At 47.8% G+C, this 19693-nt stretch overlaps 1 protein-coding gene across 1 annotated transcript in view; it reads left to right on the top strand.

The window, feature by feature from the left end:
• Positions 1-19693, top strand: part of KSR2 (kinase suppressor of ras 2) — a 418689-nt gene that overhangs the window by 154970 nt on the left and 244026 nt on the right. Inside the window, exon 4 of the mRNA XM_058281429.1 lies at positions 16980-17493. Within this exon, the coding sequence (XP_058137412.1) occupies positions 16980-17493 (514 nt within the window). The remainder of the gene's footprint in view (positions 1-16979; positions 17494-19693) is intronic.

Genomic DNA, 19693 nt, shown 5'->3' with positions numbered 1-19693 from the left:
AGTAATGACAATAGCAGTAATGACCACGGGGTGCTTCTTACCGGGTGCTTTATTTGAATTAATTCTCAGGGCATGTGCCCTTTTAAAATTCCCATTTTAGAGATGTACTAACTGCAGTTCAGAGAGGTTGAGCAACTCAGCCAAGGTAGCAGAGCCAGAAAGTAGTGGAGCTGGAAATCAAACCCAGCTCACCAGCTCAGCGAGGCTCTGCAGGGAGTTATCTCAGCAGGTGCAGAGTCTAGATGTCTTAGAAAATTCCCTGATGCCTGTGGAGTTGCCTGCCTTAGTTAAGTGGGATGAAGAAGGATAATAAAGGTTTACCACCTCTAGAAATGTCCGCATTTCTCTCTGCCTCTGGGTCAAGACAATGGGAGTAACGTGAACACATTTACATCTCTTGCTAACCCCAGTCTGCGAAGCCTTCTCTACAGGAACCAGCGCGCCTCTAGAAAGAAACGGGGAGAGCCTCCATGCTCTCCTCAGATGCTGGGCTCACTGAATCCACACGGCAAGGGAAAGGCAGAAGGGTTTGGAAAATCTGCTCCCCAAGTACGTTGCCTGGAGATAAAAATAGGGTGCCTTAAAGGACGTAAGGTCATAGAATGCACCTTTCAGCTTTCTTGAATTTGCTGACATGAAAGGTTATAAAACTAATATAACACCTGTCACTCAAGGAGGCAGAGTGCTGGAGTAATAGAGAGTTCTGGAATTGGAAGCATCTCGGAGGTCGTCCTTTGTAAGGTGGCTCTCTGCGATGTGGACTCTCTCCTGCTGCTGGCCCGAGCAGGCTGGGTCTCCCCAGCTCCTCCCTGAGGGGCCTCAGAGGCCCCGGGGCAGCGAGGGCGATGATGGAGCAGAGCTTCCTTCTACGGATGGTTGACTGGAGCCGAGCCCGGCGACTCCTCTGAGGACGAAGAGTCAGAGGGAGGCCGAGTCAAGATGAGGACGTTTTTGATGCCCTCTCTCTGGTCTCCAGGTCTTTATTTCTCAAGACTCATCTGTGCAGGGCAGCTTGGGGTGTGAAGGGGGTTCTGGCTCCCGTGAGGCCTTTTCCACATAATTTCTTGCCAGAATTCAGAAAGGGTTGTACAAGTAATATTTATCAGGCATGGCAGCTCTAATTGATGAGCACTCAAGAATTGATTCACTCAATAAATTTTTACTGAAGAAACACACTTTGTTATAGGATATATATATATATATATATTTAATTTCAAATTTTTAAAGAACAGTCATGCCTACCATACAGGATTCCCATACATCACCCCACCAACAATACCTTACATTGTTGTGACACAATTGTTACAGATGATGAAAGAACATCGTCACAGTATTCCTGCTATCTATAGCCCATAGCTAATATTTGTTGTATTTTCTCCACAAACCATCTATTATTAACATCCATGAGAGGATGTTCTCATATTTGTACTGTTAACCACAGTCCATCCCTCACCACAGGGTTCACGATGTTATGCAGTCCCCTGCCTTGACAGTCCATCCACAGGGTACCTTCATTGGCTCTCAGTTTTAGCACAGAGCTGTGCTGTCATCAGCTCAGCCCATTTCAGAACGTTTTCATTACTCCAAAAGGAAAAATCCCATACCCTCTTACACCCTCCCTCCATTTTTTAAAAAGATTTATTTTATTTCTTTCTTTCTCCTTTTCCCCCTGCCCCCGGTTGTCTGTTCTTTGTGTCTATTTGCTGTGTCTTCTTTTTTGTCCGCTTCTGTTGTTGTCAGCAGCATGGGAATCTGTGTTTCTTTTTGTTGCATCATCTTGCTGTGTCAGCTCTCCATGTGTGCGATGCCATCCTGGGCAAGCTGCATTTTCTTTTGCGCTGGGTGGCTCTCCTTATGGGGCACACTCCTTGCGTATGAGGCTCCCCTACGCGGGGACACCCCTGCATGGCATGGCACTTCTTGCGTGCATCAGCACTGTGTGTGGGCCAGTTCCTCATGGGTCAGGAAGGCCCGGGGTTTGAACTGTGGACCTTCCATGTGGTAGACGGATGCCCTAACCACTGGGCCAAGGCCACTTCCCTCCTCCCCCCATTTTTGACCCTTAACATTGATATAGTACCTTCTTTGCCATTGCTGTAAAGGTATTAGAATATTACTGTTAACTAGTCTATACATCATGTTAGTTGTATTTTTCCCATGTATCTCTATATTCTTAACACCTTGTTTATTAGTCAGCCAAAAGGGTGCTGATGCAAAATACCAAAAATTGGTTGGTTTATGTAAAGGGGATTTATTCAGGTAAGAGCTTACAGATACCAGGCCATGAAGCATAAATTACTTCCCTCACCAAAGTCTGTTTTCACTTGTTGGAGCAAGACGGCTGCCGACGTGTGTGAGGGTTCAAGCTTCCTGGGTTCCTCCCTTCCAGGGTCTTGCTTCTCTCTGTGTTCAAGGTTCCCTTCTTCCCAGGGTTTGCTTCTTCTGGGCTCAGGTTTCCTCTCTTCCTGGGGCTGGCTTCTTTTTACTCTGTGAGCTTACCTCCTGGGGCTCCAGCTTAAGCCTTCAGCATGAAACCCCAACATCAGAAAACCCTCAACTCTGTCCCTGCCATGCCTTTTATCTTTGAGTCCCCACCCACCAAGGGTTGGGGATTCAATGCTCTAATGACATTGCCTAATCAAAGCCCTAATCATAACTCAATTATGCCCAGGTACAGATCAGATTACAAACATATCCAATATCTATTTTTGGAATTCATAATTATGTCAAACTGCTACACCTTGTAATAGAGGAACATTCTTGTATTTGTGCTATTACCACAATCACCATCCACCACTGAAATCACTATGTTATACAGTCCCTAGATTATTCTCTGGCTTTCTTTCAATTGCCGTTACCTCCTTAGATTATCCCTTTCAGCCACATTCACATCTATAAATCAGCAGTGTTAGTTATACTCAAGTATAATGTGTTATCAATTCTATCCATTTCCCCACATTTACCATCCCCTTTATTAAACATTCTACATACATTCAGCATCAGCTCCCCCTTTTCAGCCCACATTCTATCTCCTAGTAATCTATGTGCTATAGTTTCACTTCAAGAGTTTATTCATTGTATTTAGGTCATCCTCTCCAACACTTATTTTTTACTAAAAAAATTTTTTTATTAGAGAAGTTGTGAGCTTACAAAACAATCATGCATTACGTGCAGAATTCCCATACATCAACCCTTCACTAACATCTTGCATTGTTGCGGAATATTTGTTACAGATTATGAAAGAACATCATCAAAGTATTATTGCTAACTATGGCCCATAGCTTACATTTGGCCTATTTTTTCCATTAACCCCCTACTATTAACACCACATATTAGTATTGTACATTCATTATAGGTCATGAGAGAACACTCTCATATTTGTACTGTTAGCCACAGTCGATCTTCCATCACAGTGTTCACTGTGTTAGACAGTCCCATGTGTACACTCAGTGGCTCTCAGTTTCATATCAGAATTGTGCTGTAATTGCCTTAGTAAATTTTAGAGTGTTTTCCTTAGTCCAAAAAAAAATCCCATATTTGACCTTTAGCATTGATATAGTACCTTCCTTGACACTGATGCAAGAATATTACAATATTGTTGTTAACTATAGTCCATAAGTGACATTAATTGTATTTTCACCATGCGTCACCATAGTCTTACCACCTTGGAGTAGTGACATATATTTGTCCTAGTTCACAGAAGAACATTCTTGCGTTTGTTCTATTAACCACACTCCTCATCCACCTCCAGGCTCACTGTGTTACTCAGTCCCTAGATTATTCTCCAGCTTCTTTCAATTGACATTTATGTCCCTAAACTACTCCTTTCAGTCACAATCATATTTATAAATCAGCCATGTTACTTATACTCACTATAATGTGTTGCCATCAACTTTATCCATTTCCACACTTCTACAAATCAAGCTTTTGAAAGTTCTTTATACATTAAACATCAGTACCCCTTCTCAGCTCTCCTAATAACCTATACTCTAGATTTTAACTCCATATGTTTATTCTTCATATTTATTTCATATTATTGAGACTATGCAATAATTGTTCTTTTGTATCTGGCTCATTTCACTCTATATAATGTCCTCAAGTTTCATCCATGTTATCATATGCATCCTGACCTCATTTCTTCTTACAGCTGAATGGTATTCCATTCTGTGTGTATACTGCATTTTGTTTACCTATTCTTCAGTCAATGACCACTTGGGCTGTTTCCATCTTTTAGCAATTGTGAAGAATGCTGCTATGAACGTTGGTGTGCAAATGGAAGTGACACATTTATGCATTGTGATGAAAATATTTAATGCTAGGCCTGTGCTAGGTGCTGGGTGATGCAGTGGAGGGCGTTATTGCAGGGCTCTGCCTTCTTAGAGTTTATATTCCAGTGGGGAGGAGAAGCGATAAATGAGCCCGTAAATATACCAGGGTAATTCCACCGAGTAGTGAAGGCTGCCAGGAAAATGGAAAGTGGGGCGGGGAAAGAAAGGAGCTGGGATGGGGGGGAATGGGGGTGCTTGTCACCCCCAGGGAGTGACTCGAGAACAATGAGGTGCACCCACCACTGCGTGCAGCGAGGGGCAGGGCTGCGCCCAAGACTGCCATGGAGCCAGGGGCACTGCCATCCAGCGACCCCGCCATCCACTGCACAGCAGCCCACGTGAGGCTGTGAGGAGCCAGTGGGTGCTGGCGGTCACTGGGCTCGGGAACCGAGGTTCTGAGGAGCCGCGGTACCACTGTTGGACCCGGTTTCACTAGCAGTGATGTTATGTTTGAAATTAGCATCGAAGGTGGGCTCCTGAGTTTTGCCTCTATCCTTAGTCCCCCAAATCTGGACTTGCATGAGTTTTGGCTTCAGTAAATGCTTGTTTTCTCCAGGGCTTGCTTTCTCTGACTTAAAATATCCCATAGACGGTGATAATGGCTGTCTTCATTCTGGAGAAGGGAACTAACCCAGTCGTAATTTTTAAAACATTTATTTTAATTTCAAAATTTTAAATTATTTTTAAAAATTCAATACATTCCCCCTTCCACCCTTCCTCTCATCCTGTTACCTCTAATCTACTTTTTTCCCCTTTATTTTCTTTTAAATGTTTCATTCAAAAAATAATAGATCCCCATATACCCTCCACCCACCCACCCCCACTCCTCCCACATCAACAACCTCTTCCATCGTCGTGGCACTTTCACTGCACCTGGTGAATACATTTTGGAGCACCACTGCACCACGTGGGTAGTGCTCTTCACTGTAGTCTACACGCTCCCCCAGTCCACCCAGTGGGCCACAGCAGGACACACAATGTCCAGCATCTGTCCCTGCAGCACCACCCAGGACAACTCTAAATCCTGAAAATGCCCCCACATCATATCTCTTCTTCCCTCTCCCTACCCTCAGCAGCTACCGTGGCCACTTTCTCCATATCAATATTACAATTTCTTCCCTTACTATTCACAGTAGTTCCCCAGCAGAACACCAGTAAGTCCACTCTAATCCATACTCTATTCCTCCATCCTGTGGACCCTGGGATGGTTAAGTCCAGACTCCTCTACATCAAGAGGGCACTTAGATTCCACATGGATGATGAATGCAATTCTCCTGCTTGCAGTTGTAGGCACTCTTGGCTCCCTGGTGTGGTGGTTGATCTTTACCTCCCTGTTAGCTGGCCAGGGTAAGCCCAATAAACCAGAGGGTAGGAGTTGGAAGTCTGCTGAGGCTCAGGGCCTGGCTGTCACATGGACAGTCCAGAGATCGAATCTATATTCTATCTCTGTAGATTTGCTATTTTCAGTCATCCCTTATAATGATATAAAATATTTTTCCCGTATGTGCCTTGCTTTTATTTCACTGAGAATGTTTTCAAGGTTCTTCCAAGTTGTAGCATGTCTCGTAACTTCATTCCTTGTACACCCAATACTATTCCATGGTGTGTTTGCAGCACGTTTTGTTTATCATTCACCTGTTGATGGATACTTGGGTGGTTTTCATCTTTTGACTATTGTGAATAATGCTGCTGTAAACATTGGTGTACAAGTATCCATTTGAAACCCTGTCTTCACTTTGTTCGGGTATATACAATACCTTAGGGTGGAATTTCCAGGTCACAGGGTAAATTCTATATTGAACTTTTTGAGGAGCCGCCATATTGCTTTCCATGTGGTTTTTATCATTTTACATTCTTCCTGACAATGCATTACTCCTCTCTGAGGCTCTGCAAAATGGGGCTGATGATATGTACCAGCCTCTGTGGCCATGAAGGTTATGCCGATGTTTTGTATGGCATGTGGCAGACAACAGAACACCCTCTGGGTCAGATGGCCAGGGTTTGTATCAGCTTTTCCAAAGTCTTCATTTCCTGACCAACCCAGCAGAGTCATTATGAGAATGAAAGGAAAGAAGCCACGAGGACAAAACCACCAGAAGCATGGCCCAGAGTCAGTGCTCGGTGAACGTTAGTTGTGGCCAGATTAATGTTAGCTGTGCTTTGTTAAAACAGAAAGAAATGCCGTCCAAAAGTCAGCAACTGAGGTCAATCTTGCCAGATCTCCTAATGGGTGAAAAAACCTGCAAATTCCTGTAGATCAGGACTTGGAAGGCATTACAGGTGAGGGCCCACACTCCCTTGCCCCTTCCCACCTCCCAGGTGCCCTGCCAAGAGATCTGGGTCAGTGCATTTGTTCGGTTCTACTTAGGGCCATCCTGGGGCAGGGACAGTGCTCAGTGGGAACCAGGGTTTGGCCAGACGCCAAGCTCATTACCAGGGTCTTAGATTAAGACTCTTGCCAATGTTGAATTGTGTTGGCAACCGGATATTTTTCATTTGTCCTTGTCCATTTTTTTCCCCCCAAAGTAGTAGAAACTCAAACATTCTTTCTGATCTCACTTTTTCAGGATTGTGGATAAAATGAGTGTGATGTTTTACTTTCAGACAGTCAGAAGGCCTTGGCCCCAGGGCTGACCCACAGGCCTTTGCAAAATGGCTCAGCTTTTCAGCAACTTGCTGACTGGTTCTTCATTTCTTGAGGGGGCTGGGAGGCTCCCAGGAAAGCCTTGATGGTGAGGGGTGCAGACCTGAGTAGAAGCCTGGATCTTCCACTTGCTACCTGGGTAAGCTTGGGCAACTCCATCTCTAACCCTCCATTTCTTCAACCATAAAGTGGAGGCAGCAGCCAAATTTTCTTCTTAGGGTCCCTGTGATGATACAGTGAGGTGATTCCTATAAAATACTTGGGATAGCATCTGGCACACAGTAGGTGCTCAGTGGATAGTTGACTGATTAGTGTTAATAATAGTGATTGTTACTTGTTTTTTGTTCTCCCATTGCTTCCAGTCAAATATTTTCAGCCTGCATCTAAAAGTTCTGCTTCTTGTGGGAAAGTTGCAAGGATTAAACTTAATAAGTGCTTTGAAGTAGTCACAAAAGTTACTGCAGTGGTGATACTGGAACAGTGGGCTTTTCTGCTGTTCCTGCCTCTGCAGGGCTAAAGCATATGAATTCTGACACTGGCACTGAAATTCAGATGAAATTCTAAGTCACAAGTTTGCCTGTTTATACAATTTTAATGGGAAGGGACAAAGAAGTTAGACACTTGCTTAGACTTTCTGAAACGACTTTCTCCCTGGAGAATGGCTTTTATTTCTCTTAGTCCCTTATCAGAGAATGCCAAAAGCAAAAATCCCTATACCCTGACACGTCTTTAATCAATCCTCAAACCTTTCATTTCTTAAAACCTAGTTCTTTCTCCCCGCCCATTTCGAGACTTGAAATAAAATGATTTCTCAGAAATGGATGACAAGATAGCAAAGGTGACGATTAATAACCCCCACAGCCCTTGTTCCCACACCTTCCCCATTTAAAATGAAAAATTACCTTTTCCTCTCAGACTTTATTAAAAAGTGGATCAAAAGGGAGAGGGGAAAGTTGATATAACACAGCCCATCAGCCCAACACTTCTGACGCTTCAGCAGAGAGAAGTTGAATCCCTATCAATTTAGCAGCTGGCAATTTGGATAATGAAATAACGCTTTTTGCTTCTTCATCCCCAAACTTCTGATTTTGAAATGTCAGGGTGGGAGAGGAAGAGAATGTGATAGGGAAGAGAGTTTGGCAGGCGGTAAAGCTTTTCTTTCTCTCCTTTCATCTCTTTTCTGAAAAAAAAGCCTTGGGACGGGCTTCGTGGGGTAACTCAGTGCTTCCTTGAAGCCCGGCGGGGGGGGGGGTGTATGTGTGTGTTTGGGGGAACTCTGGTCCAGGAGCAGCACTGGGTCCCAGCACAACTAGAGGACGTCATGTGTATTAGTCAGCCAAAGGGGTGCTGATGCAAAATACCAGAAACCAGTTGGCATTTATAAAGGGTATTTATTTGGGGAAGAAGCTTACAGTTACCAGGCCACAAAGCATAAGTTCCTTCCCTTACCAAATCCATTGCCACGTCTTAGAGCAAGCTGGCTGCCAATGTCTGCAAGGGTTCAGCCTTCCTCTTCCTCCTTAGGCTTTGTGGTCCCAGCACCTTCCTTTCTCAGCTGTAGTTTAGCATAAGGCTTGTCTCTCTCCAGGGCTCGTTTCTTTCCAGGCTCAGCTGTCTTCACAGGGTCAGCTGCAGACTTTCAGGCTCATGCTCTTCTCAGGGCCTCTGCCGTGTCTAATGGAGCCTTCTCTCTTCTCTCAGGTATGCGTCTCTGTGTATTTACTTCCCAGGATTCCAGCATCAAAACTCAAACTCTTTCCTCTGCCATATCATTTTGCTATTTTTTTTTTAAAGTTTTATTTATTTATTTAATCCCGCCCCACCCCCCCACCCCCGGTTGTCTGTTCTCTGTGTCTATTTGCTGTGTCTTGTTTCTTTTGTCCGCTTCTGTTGTCATCAGCGGCACGGGAAGTGTGGGCGGCGCCATTCCTGGGCAGGCTGCACTTTGTTTCGTGCTGGGCAGCTCTCCTTACGGGCGCACTCCTTGCGCGTGGGGCTCCCCTACGCGGGGGACACCCCTGTGTGGCGCGGCACTCCTTGCGCGCATCAGCACTGCGCATGGGCCAGCTCCACACGGGTCAAGGAGGCCCGGGGTTTGAACCGCGGACCTCCCATGTGGTAGACTGACGCCCTGACCACTGGGCCAAGTCTGTCTCCCTCATTTTGCTACTGATGTGGCCAAATCAAAACCGCAATCTTAATTTAATCAAGTAAAAGTGAAACTTCTGAATCCAACACAATCTAATATACCCAGAGGAACAGACCAGTTTACAAACATAATCCAATATCCATTTTTGGATTTCACAAACAATAACAAACTGCTACACCATGTGACTCGGAAAGAGTGAGGGTTTAGGGTCCCACCAGCTGTACAACTTTGATGATGTGCTGGTCACTTACCCACAGCTCATCGATAACACAGATCAGTACCCCCCGCCTTCCAGCATGTACGAAAAGCACCGAATCCTCTACCCCTCGGTCTGGCATGTGCCCTCCAAATGCTGACTTCTTCCAGGATGCCTCTTCAATCAGTGCTGGCCTTCTCTTCCCGGGACGAGTGTCACTGGCTTGTGACCCTGCAGGTTTGCTTTCTGTAGGGAATAGCCCCTGGCCAGACCAGGGATAGGAACCGTGTGTTTCCGAAGTACCTGCTCTGTGTCAGGCACAACGCACAGTACTTGGTTCACTTATTTAATCCTCAGCATCCTGTGAAACATGTTTTCATCCCCATTCTACACTCGCATTTATGTAGCCTTGGCCGTGTGTTGGCAATTATGCTAAATGCTCTCCTTGTGGGGTCTGAGTCAATCCTCAGGACAATCTGAGGGGAAAGCTCTGTTGTGATCCCCATTTTACAGATAAAGAAACTGAGTCACAGCCCAGATAGGTAGGGACAAGTTAATTTCTAAGTGTCATGGTGCAAAGTTTGGGGTATTCTGTGCATTGTAAAAAACTCCCGCTTCCTTGCTTGATGTTCATCTGGGAGAATGAATTGTCATTCTTCCTGCTCCAAAAGCAAGTCTTCGCCATAAGGAGACATCCATCCTCCTTGTGAGGGAATCACCTCTGCTTCTGGACCTGTACCTCGGGGTGGTGGGAGATCTGCTCTCCGAGAGTCAGCTATCAGGCTGGAGAGGGGAGACGGGAGGCGAGCGTGATTAAATCAAGTCATGTCTGTGTCAACATCTAAGATGAGCCCGGCACTCTCGGACGAACTCAGGTTTTAGAATTTCATAATCTAATCTCTCAGGCTAGAAAAATCCCTTCTTCCGGAGCAGTGATCCCAGGACTCCTGGGAGAAGGAGGAGAGGGGGAAGGCCCCCTGTGTCCTGCGCATCCCTACCTGGGTGCTCTGCAGGAACCTCAGTCTCGACCTGCCTGACGCTGAACTTGCCAGTTGCCTTCTCTGCTTCCTGTCGCTGTGCTTGGCGCAGGCTGGAAGCCGGGACGCCAGCCTCGGCTGAGCGCTGTGCCCAAGGGCGCGGTGTGGACTCAGACCCCAGCTGTCCTCCTTCCCAGCTGGGTGGCCTTGAGCAAGTCACTTAACAACTCTGTGCCTCCGTTTCCTCATGCACAAAATCAAGAGAGTAATTTTTGTCCTCTTCATAGGATTGTTGTGAGGTTATATAATTTGATTTTGTATGCATATACTGGGTAACGGTGTATAACATTGTAAGTTCTTAACAAATGTCAACCATTATTTTTCCATCTCCCCTATCCCCAGTTAGTCCCTCCCAGATGTTCCTCAAACCCCCCCACCTTCTTTCCCTGCCCCAGGTCCTCACTCCGTCCCATCCAGATGCCTTCGGGGGTCTCTGGCTGCCTCCTGCTCTTGCCAGTCCAACCCTCCTCCATACCATGGGCAGATGCATCTTTCCAAAACGCCAGCCTGATCGTGTCCCTCCCTACACCCCGTCAAGCAACAAGGACAGATGCCGAGACAGCCATGCTCCAGGATTTCTGGGACAACTTTAATCCCATAGGGTCAGGCGGGGCCCTTGCACCCTGGGCCAGCACGCTAGGCTCCAGTGAGACTTGACGGCAGGCTCGGGGAAAGGGACCCATCCATTGGGCTGTTGGGGAGGCACCAGACCCTCCCCTGCTGTGACAGAGGCTGGGACACAACAGCTCTATGATGGGAGACCCTTGGCTTCTAGCCCCAGTGCTCTTCCTTGGCCTTAATGGGCTGGCATGGGTAGGGGGCTGGGCCCAAGCTTTGTGGATGGAGCAGTATGACCTTGGAGAAACTTGGCTTCCTCCTCACTCATCATTTATGGTGGGGGGAGTGTCAGCCCCACCTTTGGCATGACCAGGGGGCTGGACTCCAGGCTGGGAGCTTGCCACTCTATGACATGGTGATCCGAGCTGCCAGGACTCATTGGCTTACGCTCTCAGCTGCTGCAGGTTTTTGGGAATCTTGCAAGTGGTGGCCTCCCTCTTTGGGGAAGCAGGGCACCCGTCACGACGATGCTTCCCTCCCAGCATCCCATTCCACGTAGGAGAGCAAATCCCCGATGGCCTTCCCTTCACCTCTCCAGCCTCAGCTCACATTTTTCTCCCTCAAAAGAGCTCCAGCGTGCTGAACTACTGCACAGTTTGCCAAATTTGCCATGTTCTCTCACCTCCTGGCTCGATCCTGCTGCCCCTGTCCCCATGTCCTTGCCCCTTTGCCCTCCGCTCCCCCCCCTTTCGTAGGAACTTCTCCTCCCCCATGTCTGGGCTCAGGCACCACCTCCCCTGGGCCGCCTTTCCCCCCCTTGCGGCTAGCCGGCTTCTCTCCAGCACTTTCTCTGATAAAGGATTCTGTGTTCCGCATCGTGTCTGCTTCTTGAATCATCTTCCTCCGCAGACTGTGCGCCTCTCGAGGGCAGGGGCAAGACCCCAGCCACAGGGGCTGGCACAGGGAATGCCTGGGGGACAAACTGGGGGAGCGACAAGGCATCCTTTGCGCTCTGTTCTCAGTTGCCAGCGCGTTTGTAAACATTGTCGAGAGAGCCCAGGCTCTGTGCAGACGGCTGGTCTCACTTTCTCTCCTTCACCCGTTTCTGTGCTTCACTTTCCTATTTGCTCAAATGTGTCCACCTCACCTCCTCAGCCTTTTCTGATTAAAATAGCCCCCGTCCAGCATTTTTTGTCCCCTGCTTTATTTTTCTCCAGAGCACTTATTATCCCTGACATACACTTATTCACTCATCTGCTTTGTTATCAGTCTCCCTTTTGAGGACACGTTCTGTGAGGATGGGGACTTTTATCTGGTTTGCTCCTTGCCATCTCCTTGCTGCTAGGACAGTACTTGGTACCTGAGAGGTTCAAATAGTTGTGAAATAAATGGATGAATGAATGAATGAATGAATGAATGGATTAATCCCTATGAATGTACCCTCAAAGGGAGATGTGATCATTCCCGTTTTACAAACCCCCAATGCCAAGGCTCAGAGAGCTTAAGTAACTTGCCCAAGGTCACACAGCTGGTCAGCGGTGGAACCAGAATTCTAGGCCAGGTTTCTCTGAATCCTACTCCCGCTATTCTTTTCATTTCACTCGGGGAGGGCAGCAGCTCTGCAGGTAACTGTCAGGTAATTCTCTGTGGCTTTATGGTGCAGCATATGATTAAGATAACTTAAAAATAGATTTACTTTCTTAAACTTGCTTCACTTAGGCTAATTTGATGATGAGTGTGTATTCCCTGAGCAAATCCTTCAACCCCAGTGAGCTGGTTGGGTGATGGGGAACCTGATCTGGGCTTGAATCTTGGCTCTGCCCCTGGCTCTTGGAGATCCTCAACCTCTCTGAACTTCAGCTTCCTCACTGCACAAAAAGTATGGTGATAGCATCTGCTTCATGTAACACTCTTAGGACAAGTCCATGCTATTTAAATGGGAGATAGCGACATATCACTAGGAGAGTTACAATAACAGTAGCTCACATTTACCTACTGCGTGCCAGGTACATTCTCAAGTGCTGAGAACCGTCTTTGCATTAACGAGTTTGAGCCTGATAATACTTCCCTGAGTTTGGTCCTCTTACTGTCACAGTTTACAGGTGATAAATCTCAGACTCAGAGAGGTTAGCCCAGTGCCCAAGATTACACAGCCCATAAGTGGGACAGCCAGAATTTTGGCCCAGCACATCTGACCCCAGAGCAGACTCTCTTTGGTCACTGGGCTAAAGTGCAGTGCATGGGAAGCAGCTGTGGCTCAATCGATTGGGCTCCCGTCTACCATATGGGAGGCCCTGGGTTCACGTCCTGGGGCCTCCTTGTGAAGGCAGGCTCACCCGCGTCTGGGGAGAGCTGGCGCAGTAAGATTACACAATGAAGGGAGTCAAGCAGACATAGAAGAATGCGCAGTGAATGGACACAGAGAGAGCTGACAGCAAGCAAGCCGCAAGCGAGGGGGGGGGCATAAATAAAGTAAAAATAAATCTTAAAATAAAATAAAATAAAGTATATGTGCAAATGTCTGAGATTAGATATTGTAGTAATGGTGATTTTGGTGGAATGTTCTGGCAAAATCTGGGAGGAGGGAAAAAGGACACCCTCATCAGAAATGAGTTCCTGCTCCGGCATCCATTCCCATCTGGTTGATCTCTGATGGCCCCTCATCTTCTGGAAGTGCAGGGCTGGCCTCTCTGTCAGAGGCACCCCATGCACTGGCTGGTGAGGTATTGGGGTCTCAGGTGCCACTTTCCATCTCTGTTCTGACCTTGGACATATCTTTGTCCCTGCACGCCCGTTTCCTTATCTACACAATAGAGATCAGGATGGTCCTTTGCTTGGGAATTAAATAAGATGTAAAACAATTCCAATATAACAAGTGACGAGAACAGATTACAAGCCATTAAGTTAGGTCTTATGGCATTTTTTTCCCTTAAAAAATATGCACATAAAACCATCTGGAGACTCCACAGCCAGACATTAATAGGGATGACGGTTAGGCTGTAGAATATTGCCTTTTTCCTTATCTGAATTTTCTCTTTTTCCTTATCTGAATTTTCTAAGTTTTCTATAATGAACACATAATAAGAAAATGAGTTGTTTTAATTAAACAACAGAGGAATGAGTCAGTATTCATGAAAGCACTTTGCACACTGTCAAATGCTCTATAAATTAGCTCTCGTTACGGTCATTATAGTAATTATTATTGTTATTGCTAGTTGGCTACGACTTGGAGTTTACTTCTGCCCCAAATGTCCTTCCTTGTCCCGTGCTGGCCGTAACTTATGGTCACCTCCTCTGGGTCCTGTTGGCGTGCCCTTCCAGGTACAACCTGCCTACCTCTCCCCGTTTTTGCTGCCACCCAGGTCAGCACCATCTTCACTCACCTGGAGCCCAGCAACACCCCCTAACTGGACCCTCCTTTTCCAGGCAGCAGACCGAGTGATCTTTGAAACACAAGCATTGACCGGATCAAGTGTCCCCCCTGCTCCAAAACCCTCAGTGGCTCCCCACTGAACTTAAGTGAAATCCAGTCTGCACCATGGCCCCCAGGCCTGCTGGTCTGACTGCCCCACCCATGCCTGCAGCCTCGCCTTGAGCCACTCGCCCCTTTGGTCACTACCCTTTGGCCTGCCCCTTGCTGCGGCCACTTTGGAAAGGGTCCCAGGAAAGCAACTCCCCTAACCTAGGTGCGGTTTAAAGCGTGTACATTCGGTAGCATTGACTCTTAAGCCTTTTACATGGGGGATAAAGAAAGAAAGCTTGGGCATTGTTGCTTGAGAGGCTGTACATTCAGATCAAATCTGGATTTGCACTGCTGGTATGGCAAGTGTGTGCAAAAATGTTTAGACATTCTTGGATTCTTAATTTCTTTTTTTTCAGCATCTACCTGGGCTGAAGACCTCACTTTATGCTCATGATGGGAAATTTTATTTTCAGTGTCCACATTCTTTCTAATGTACTGTTGGAAGGCTTAAAAAAAAAAAGGCCCTTGCCACACCCTCTGCTTAGTGTGTCCCGCCCTGGTTCTCGGCACAGCAGTTCATTTCATGGTCCTCAGATCCCAGCTGTGGAGCTCTGAAGATGTATGGACCCCAGAAAAGTATGTTCTTAGAGATAACGCAGTCCCGTGGGTGTGGCCCCATCGTAAGTAGGTTCTTAAGATGTGACTCACCTCATTCGGGGTGGGGCTTAGTCCCCGTGCTGGAGTCTTTTATAAGAGAATGAAATTCAGACAAAGAGAGCAAATGCCACAGAAGCAAGACGCTGAAAGGAGGGAAACCTGGAAGGGAGGGAGGGGCCAGCAGACGCTGTCATGTGCCTTGCCATGTGGCAGAGGGGCCAAGGATCGCCAGCAGCCAGTCTTTGGGAAGAAAGCATTGCCATGATGATGTCTCGATTTGGACATTTTTCTCAGCCTCAAAACTGTCAAGCTTGTAAGCTAATAAATTCCCATTGCTAAAAGCCAGCCCATCTTACGGCATATGCTGGAGCAGCTTTAGCAAACTAGAGCACCAGCCTACATGCCACTTCCTTAGGAGGCCTTCTCTGATCGTGCTACCTAAAGTAACTCCTCTCCACCCAATACTCTTTTTAATTTTTAATTTTTTTATTTGAAATTTTTATTGAGATAATTATTGGTTCACATGCGAGGGTAAGAAACAACACAGAAATCCCTGTACACTTGGCTAAGTTTCTCCCAGTGGTAACATTTTACATTACTATTGGATAATATCACAACCAGAATATCAATATTGAGACAATTTGCCGATCTTGTTCAGACATCGCCAGCGCCGTTCTCATGGCATGTGTATTTAGTTCTGTGCAATTTTATCACCTCTGTAGGTTTGTGTATCCACCACCTCAATCAAGATACAGAACAGTTCCATCACCACTGGGATCCCCTGTGTTGCCCTCTTATAGCCACGTCTCCCCCTCTCCCTGTCCCTTCTCTCTCCCCTAACCTCTGGCAACCACTGATCTGTCCTCCTCCTTTTATAAAATGTTGTCATTTCAAAAATATTATAGGGGCAGATGTGGCTCAAGGAGTTAAATGCCTGCTTCCCACATGGGAGGTCCTGGGCTCCATTCCCGGTGCCTCCTAAAGGAAACAAGCAAACAACAAGCAATCAAAGAGCAAAACAATAAGCAAACAGATGAAGGGCGCTAGTGTGGCTCAGTGGTTGAGCACCGGCCTCCCACATACAAGGTCCCAGGTTCAGTCCCCAGTCCTGGTACCTCAAAAAAAAAATTATGCAAATGTTATCATACATTGCGTGAGCTTTGGTGCCTGCCTTTTTTTTTTTTTTTAGCTCAACATAATTCTCTGGAGCTTCAGCTGGGTTGCTGCCTGAATCAACAGTTCCTTTTTATGGTTGTCCCATTCCTTGGTTTGTAGACACCACAGTTCGTTCAACCATTCGCCTATTGCCAGAGTTTTTGTTTGTTTTTCAAAAAATCACATCATTCTGTTTCTTTCCTTCCTAGCAGCAATACCCCTCTGAGCCTCTGTAGGGAGTTTGTTTGCTTTCTTGTCCGTCATGTCTCTCCTCCAGCAGAGCACGGGTCCATGGGGTTCAAGACCTTGTCTATTGTGTTGTCTGTTGTGTCTTTCCAAGAGCAGCGCCTGGCACGTGGCTGGCATTCAACAGTATTTGTTGAATGAGTAGTAGAACGAGCACGCGACGAAGCCTGGAGTGGCCGAGCAAAGTGGTCAGGGAATGACCAGGGCTGGGCAGGACTTCCACGGACTCCATTGGGGGTAGGGAAAAGCTACCCTTGAAAATCCTTTAAATCACCCTGAACTGCTGTAACTGGGGCCCTTGGAAGGCCAAAAGGCAAGAGTTTACTTCTTTGAGTTCATTTGGGCTGTGGTTTCCCTGGCCAGGGGGCAGGGGCATACAAGGGTCTTGAATGGGGTTCATGGTGGCATGGTCAACAGAGGGATTTCATTCTCTTTTTTGAGGGGCCAAGAGAGCCCTGGCTGAATTGATGTAAACGGGCACATGATCTAACTCCCCCCGTTCTCATGGTTTCTCCCTTGTGTCCCTGCTCCTTTGTTCCAATCCAGGAGGCAACCTTTCCAAGCAAGACTGGACCATCCAGTGGCCCACCACCGAGCCCGGGAAGGAGAACAATCCCGTGTGCCCCCCGGAGCCGGCGCCCTGGATCCGCACCCACCTCTCCCAGAGCCCCAAGGTCCAGTCCAAGTGCGTGCAGCACTACTGCCACCCCGGCCCGGTGCCCGCAGCCCTGGCCTGCACCCACGGGGACAGGCTCACCGTGGACGCCTACCCCGGCCTCTGCCCGCCGCCGCTGCTGGAGTCGGGCCACCGCTCCCTGCCGCCGTCGCCCCGGCAGCGGCACGCCGTGCGCACGCCGCCGCGCACCCCCAACATCGTCACCACCGTGACGCCGCCGGGCACGCCGCCCCTGAGGCGGAAGAACAAGCTGAAGCCCCCGGGCACGCCGCCGCCCTCTTCCCGGAAGCTGATCCATTTGATTCCGGGGTTCACGGCGCTGCATCGGAGCAAATCCCATGAGTTCCAGCTGGGGCACCGCGTGGATGAGGCCCACACGCCCAAGTGAGTGCGATGCGTGCGTGCGGCTTATGCGGGGAGCTGTGCGTGCGCGGGGGGTGTGCGCGGGGGCTGTGCCTTGCCAGGCCCTGTGGAAAGAGGCTGCGCTTCCCCTCGCCCCGTTGAATGAAAGGTGGCTTTTAAGTGAGGGCCCCACGAGAAGGTGAGCAGAAGGGAAGCTCCCAGAGTTGGCCCCTTTTTTAAATGTATTTGCACCCTGCAGGAAGGGCTGGCCAACCATGACCTTGGGGCCAGATCTGGCCTGCCAGCGATTTGTATAAATAAAGTTTTATTGGGACACTGCCGCCTCCATTCACACTGTCCCTGGCTGCTTTTGTGCAACCTCTGCAGAGTCCAGAAATTGCCGTGGAGAGTGAATGGCCCAGGAGCCAAAAGTCTTTACCGCCTGGCCCTTCATAGAGAGTATTTGCCCATTTTTCTAGAGTGTAGCCTAGTGCTGCCTGAGACATAGGATACGAGCTATATGTGTAACCTGAAATTTAGAAAAAGTAAAAACCAACCCCCAAGCGCCTAAACAAGTGATATTAACCTAATGATGTGTTTCATTTAACCCAATGTTTCCAACTATTATCATTTCAGCATATAACTGATGCAAAATATGATCACTGAGATGGTTTCCATTCTTGTTTTTGTGCTAAGTCTTCACAGCCCAGGGCGTATTTTACACCCACGGCACATCTCAGTTCGGATTCGCCCCATTGCAAGTGCTCGATAGCACGTGCGGCGAGCGGTTTCCATATTGGACAGCCCTGTGCAGGTCTAGAGACATGCCCAGGTCCCACGGGGGGTGGGGTGGGGTGGGGCTAGGGGAGGACGGCTCGCAGAGGTTGGGGGCAGGGCAGCAGGCACTGGGAGGAAATCACGCCAGGGGGTGCAGGTTGTGCCTGGCTCTGGTTGGGGGGCTTGTTGCTGGGCGGAAGGTGACGTACCTGTGGCCCTGGTTGTGGCCAGTGGGAGACATGGGCAGCTCTGCAGGACCTCAGACACCGGTGAGCCCTGGTCTCCTGCTATTTTTGAGGTTCTTAGTATTAAAAAAAAAAGGGAAGAAATGCTAAACAGGGTTACAAAAATGAGTTGCATTTTTAAAAATTATGATAACTTGTGTCTATGGACCCATAACCCTTACTCTCCAAGGCTGGGGCAAAGCGAGTGAGGCCTCTCTTTGGTTTTTAAATGTGAACCTTTTCCCAGACCCCAAGGGATTTATTTATTTTTCTGCAACGGGCTGAACCGTCCACTTCTTCAAGCTCTTCCGTTTGAACTTGACCACTTTGACTTGCTTTGGAGATTCTGCATCTGGATTTAGGCTGAGTTAAGCTTCGCCCGTCCAAATTCTTCTGTCCAGTTTCCAGAGCTCCACCTTCCAGGAAGGTGGTCCCCTTGCCGGCCTCGGGGCGAGGCTGAGGCTCTTGGCGGGGAGCCAGCAGAGGAGGGGGTGCAGTGGTCAGTTTAGTGATGGGGACGGTGCACATGACTCCTTGGCTGGGGCTGCTCCTCCAGAACAACAGGGACATCAGGGGGCCTGGGCTTTGGGAGTTCAAACAACTGTGGACAATAGCAAGGGGTTCTGAGCAGGGGGCTTAAAGAAGGGTCTCTAGCGGAGGCCTAAGTTGAGCTGGGTTCCGATAACCACACTCCTGACAAGAGCCAGCGTTTACTCTGGTCTGAGCTAGTCCTAGTCCTGCCAGAAAGTAGCCGTGGGACCTTGGATTTAACCTCTCCGAGTCCTAGCTTTTTCATCTCGTTGGGATACATCCGTGCATGTTCATCTACAGTCATGACCCATCAGTGGATGGTGACCAGCGTTAAATAGTGACATAGACTAGTCTGGGCTAGAATGTATGGAAATGCATTGCATGTAGTGATGGTAATAGCAGTGCTTTGTGAAACGTGTTTTCTTCCTCTGGGGGCTCTTCCCTCTCTGGAAGGCTTTGATTCTAGATCAGCCCCATCAGGCACTGTGCAGTTAGGCTTAATTAGGCTTGAGAAGGCTGCCCCTTATCCTGGGGAATGCGGCCAAAGGCCCTTCTAGAACTAGTTGGCTCATTCTATCTTGTTTTTTTCCTCCTTTTCTCCCTCTCTCCCTTCTTTCTTCATTTGGGTTTTTAAATTTCTTTTAAATTTTTAAAAATTTTCTCTATTTTTTTTAAACATTACATTAAAAAAATATGAGGTCCCCATATAC

This window comes from Dasypus novemcinctus, chromosome 19, assembly GCF_030445035.2.
Source record: "Dasypus novemcinctus isolate mDasNov1 chromosome 19, mDasNov1.1.hap2, whole genome shotgun sequence".
NCBI lineage: Eukaryota > Metazoa > Chordata > Mammalia > Cingulata > Dasypodidae > Dasypus > Dasypus novemcinctus.
This window is presented reverse-complemented; position numbering and strand designations above follow the sequence as displayed.